Here is a 5000-nt window from a genome sequence, read left to right as displayed (position 1 = left end):
ATTGTAAAGAATATACTTTTGGTTTACAGTACATACAGTATGTTTATGGTTTTGTTGTATGCTACTGTAAACAACAATAATGTTAGGCCTAATAAATATTTTCTGTTTCTACATTGCATTGGTGTTTACAGTGTACTTGTTACATCAGATTACTTTCACTGTAGAACATTGTATTGAAATGTAGATATAAGCCTATGAAAGACCAAAGAGCTTTAGATTTAACATTTAGAAATCCATTTTTATGCAGATGATACTGTTCTGTACGCTAATGCCCCATCAGCAGAGCAAGCTTTAACGAAGCTGGAGTCTGATTTTAAGATTTCACAGAGATCTCTTTTAAAACTTAAATTGGTTTTAAATGCTAAGAAAACTAATTTTATGTTTTTTTCTAAGTCAAAACTTTTCTTAAGAAATACTCTTGTACTTTCTAGCCTGGATGGTACTCCAATTGAACAGGTTTCCGAATATAAATATCTAGGTGTATGGTTAGATGATAGGCTTTCTTTTAAAAAGCATATTACTGAACTTAGTAAAAAGCTAAAAATCAAAATGGGGTTCTTTTATAGAAATAGGGCTTGTTTGTCTCCTCATAGAAGACAAATTATTCAGGCCACTTTTATGTCTGCCCTAGATTATGGTGACAGCATTTATATGCACGCTTCAACTGCCACATTACAGTTTTTCTCGATTGTTTACACACATTTTCTGAAAGCATGCCTCATATTCTCAGAACTCTACACACAAATCCAAAAACACACACACAATGGGCAAAACCCCTCAATTCTCCTGCAAAATGAAACTTTACATTCAAAACAATGTTATTTCTTCTCAAAATGGTATTTTGTTTTCAAATGACACACACAAACCATCATATGAATAGACATTTATAAGAACCAGTTGAACACTGATGTGCTCAATGTAAAACACTATGATGAATGCAAAACACTTCTTCTCCATTCATCATAATGACTTAGGCCTTTTTTGTTCAGTGTTACACTTACTACAGACTGTACATACATAAGTGTGTTGTAAAATATTTGAGAATATTGTTTTTATACTCAGAACACACAAATACACGGTAACAAATATATTTATTTTTCCCACAAAAACAATGTACACAGTGTACATCCCAACCAACACAAAGTTGTACATACAGTGGTCTACATACAAAACAACAGAAGAATTGACTGTATACAGTTACAGTAAAAAAAGAAAAATCTAATGTTGGCATCCATTGCTCATTGAAGAGCTCACCTGTTGCCCTTTTATGCTAAAGCTCTGATTGCTAATTGTAAAACTGTGTGACCGGTGTTTGCCCATGTGATGAGTCAGTGTGCATATCTGAATGGCAGTGTGTTCCTTGTGAAAACAAGAGATTTTCTGCATGAAAATTGTGCCAAAAGCAGAGAAATAGTGTTTTGAAAAAGGTGTGTTTTAGAACTGCAATCTGAGTGTAAAGCAGGAATTGTGCTTGTAGTTTAGCAGAACTGGTTCAGGGGGTTGGTGAATGAGTTACATGTTGTGGTCATTGTGTCTCAAGTACCAGAAAATGTTTGTAAACAATCGAGAAAAACTGTAAAACCTTTGGATGCTATTTATCATTGTGCAATTAGATTTATCACTGGTGATAACTATAAAACTCATCACTGTATTTTATACCAACATGTGGGATGGACTTCTCTTGCTGTGAGACGTGAGAAACATGCCCTCCTTTTTATTTACAAAGCTCTTCTTTTAAAATTACCTCCTTACATAACTTCTTTGCTTTTTATTAGACATACAAATATTTTAACAAGATCCCAAAGGTGGATTACATTAAAGATCCCATCAATCTCGACAGAGCTGGGTAGGTCTGCATTTAGTTATTTTGCCCCCTATATATGGAACAAATTGCAGATCAAACTTCAGATAAACAATCTTGTGTCCCTGGCCCATTTTAAAAATGTATTGGAGGATTTATATGATGTTTCATGTGTTTGTGATTGTTTTTGTTGATTTGGATGTGTATGCATATTTTATTGTGTGACACTGTATATGTTTATATGTTTCACAGGGCTCAGCTGAAAAAGAGATCTCGGTCTCAGTCTGGTTCCCTGTTTAAATAAAGTTAAAATAAATAAATAAATAAAAACAGTGTTTACATGGTATATCCAAAAATGTACTATTATGAAAGAAGTGTTTGCCATGTGATGCAAATGCTTCATTCTGACTTGTGTTTATGGCATTTTGAATGCAGTGTTACATTTTGAAGGAGATGTGAGGCATTTTGCATTTTGTGTGTGCAGTTTGGGGAATTGTGTGTAGAGTTTTGAAAAAAGTAGACTTAGTATTGAAAACGTGTGTAAGCAGTTGAAAAAACTGTAAACTTGCATCTGTCTGCTAATTACCCATACCATTTCACTGGCCCACCAGTGGGCCCACAGCATTATTTAAAACAGTAATATCCTAAACTAATCTTGACAAACTATATATCATTTAAAAGCTTAGTTTTCATATTTGGTGACTGATTTTCAAAAAACATTACAGAGGAGAAATAGTTCAAATTTTGAACATGAACATGAAAAATCATAAAAAAAATTAGTAGAAACCTCAGTTTGTTTTCATGCCAAGAGTTCAAAAGATAGCATCCATTCCCGTCTTTTAGAAAAAAATGTCTGAAAATATTTTAAATATAAAGAAAAAAAAATAGATTCACCCTTTGTGATGTGGCAGCAAGCTCTTCTCTTGTAACATGTTCTTTTTATGTGTTTCTCAGAGGTTGAATTCGTATAAAAATCTGCCAAACTTCCAATACTAATTCTGAATAGGATGTCTACTTCATAAATTGTATGAAAATTGTGTAAATAATGCTCCAGATCACTCAAACCACATGGAAATGTAGGTGTCATATGGTGCTTATATGATCAGTAATGGAGTCTGGGTGTCACCTAGTGAAAAAGTTTGGTACTGCGGCCAAATAAAATCTTACTGAAAGCTCATTTTTTGAGATATCAACCTAAAATTTTGAAACACAACTTGTTCAGATTTTTGGCTTTCATTTTCTTGCAGTTTTAGAGTTCACCATGTTTTGAAAATATATATTTTATATAAAATATGAATAATATTTTTTTTTACATTTTACATTTTCATAAACTTCTATAACTTTTTTTTCTGTTTCACTTTCTTAATCTATTTCACTTCTACAAGAATCTGCCAAATGTCTTCTTTAAAACAAGACCAATCATACATATATACTCCAAAGCATTGGACCATTGGACCAAAGCATTACAACCATTTAAGTTCGGAATGTGCATTTTCATGTCTAATAAAAAAAGGGGGGTGACACTTAATGAAAGATGATTATTACATATGACATATCATTCACAGTATTTATTTAAATGGAAGAAGCCAGATGTTGCAACTGACCCCGACCTAGAGGACGGTTGCAACATGTTAAAAATACCTTAAATTTCACTAATTAACTTTAGCTTTTTGTCTCAATGAGCACAGAATTCTGAAAATATGAACTGTTTTACTATAATATTATATATTTATACAATAATATTATTGTATAATTTATTGATTTAGTCATATTTATCAAATAACAGTTATTGAGTGTTGTTTGCAGGCGTTACAGACGCTACTCAATCTCTCCATATTTCAGTGTCAGACAGGAAGAACTGAACAATTTGCAATGCAACAAACTCTGATTAAACATGTATTTACTGTACAAAACTGCAACTGTTTCATACAATTTGGTTTTCTTCACATGCACATTTCTTTGTGGTTTTCTTTGCCTTCTGCTGTAGAGTTTACTTTCATTTCTGTTTCTAATGCTTCCTTCACAGGAGTGTCTGTAAGGATGGCAGTGGAGCGTCGTCTCCTGCCTTTTGCACACTTATTCCTGGCTCCTGGTTTGGGATGTGGCGGGATAGCTTCTGGTGGGAAGTCCTCTGTGCCCGTCCCAGAGGTTGATGGCCTTGAGGGAGACGCACAGAAGGAGGGTGGCCCTGTCGGAGGAGGCACGGCGGCTCGGGGACGCCCTATCGAGAGCGTGGGGTGCCTCTTTAGAAAGCCAGTGAACCAGTCAACACCAGCCATACTGGTCTCACTCCACTTTGGGGGAAAGTTGCATTTGTAGCGAGAGGCTAGTTGAAAGGCAAACTTCCGAACCTGAAATAAAATGTACATAGTAAATATCTCTCTCTCTTATACAGGCTACATAATTCTCTTGTTAAAATCTCACCTCTTTGGGATTTAACCCGTAGTACAAGTCAGCTGCCCTTTTTAAATACTCTCTGAGGCTCGTCTCTTGGTCTTCTGTGAACACTTTCCTGCTGGTCCAGTACCCTGCTCTCGGTAACGTATCCGATCCCTCGCCTGTAAGTTTCTCTCTTTTTTTATTGAATCGGAATAAGGTGGTGTGACAGATGGCGAAGTCCTTGGCCACTGCCCTGACTGTCCTGCCCTCATCCCTGATTACATCTGATGCTCGCTCCAAAACATTGAGGGGAACCCCTCTGTTAGTAACCCTCTTCCTCACTCTTGGCATACTGAAAACAAACAGAATAAAACTAGCCTTCTTACTATCCTTTTATATCCCACAATGACTGTAAAACACTGTTGTGTGGTCTGTTTGGATATGTCTGCTTAGCTTGGGGACAGTTGCAACACCTTATCAGCCATGACAGAACATCATGTGCTAGCTAGACTGACCTTGACACATGCTAACCATGTCACTTAGAAGTCAACAAAACAACAATTCAAACTAAGCAAGTTTTGATTCATTCATGCAAAAGGTCAGGACAGTGTGACAAAAATACAGCTCATGAAAGAAATGTACTTTCATACCTCCAAAACAAGTTTTGTTCAATAAATGCAGCAGCAGATGTTGAATGTGTCTCCTGTCTTCTTGGTGGTGGTGGTGGTGGTGGTGGTGGTGGGGGGGGGGTCTAACTGTGCATGTGTGAGTGTCATCATCACTCCAGCACGTTTCTGATTGGAGGAATAAGATTTGTTGC

At 35.9% G+C, this 5000-nt stretch overlaps 1 protein-coding gene across 1 annotated transcript; it reads right to left on the bottom strand.

Annotated features, from left to right (window-relative positions):
* Nucleotides 1-3684: 3684 nt before the first annotated feature.
* Nucleotides 3685-4905, bottom strand: LOC311065941 (uncharacterized protein). Its single transcript, XM_084086811.1, has 3 exons — nucleotides 4831-4905; nucleotides 4226-4532; nucleotides 3685-4152 (listed from the first exon to the last, which is right to left on the bottom strand). Exons 2-3 carry the CDS (start codon nucleotides 4529-4531, stop codon nucleotides 3745-3747), a joined length of 714 nt encoding a protein of 237 aa, XP_083942937.1. The 5' UTR covers nucleotide 4532; nucleotides 4831-4905; the 3' UTR covers nucleotides 3685-3744.
* Between the last annotated feature and the right edge of the window lie 95 nt (nucleotides 4906-5000).

This window comes from Abramis brama (genome assembly GCF_963993115.1).
Source record: "Abramis brama genome assembly, chromosome: 16".
Lineage (NCBI taxonomy): Eukaryota > Metazoa > Chordata > Actinopteri > Cypriniformes > Leuciscidae > Abramis > Abramis brama.
This window is presented reverse-complemented; position numbering and strand designations above follow the sequence as displayed.

Excerpts from the sequence above, each read along its gene's own strand:
- LOC311065941 (XM_084086811.1), bottom strand. The coding sequence starts at position 4,531 with ATGCCAAGAGTGAGGAAGAGGGTTACTAACAGAGGGGTTCCCCTCAAT. Across the intron at positions 4,153-4,225 it reads ACGGGTTAAATCCCAAAGAG|GTTCGGAAGTTTGCCTTTCA; the intron begins GTGAGATTTTAA and ends ATTTTATTTCAG.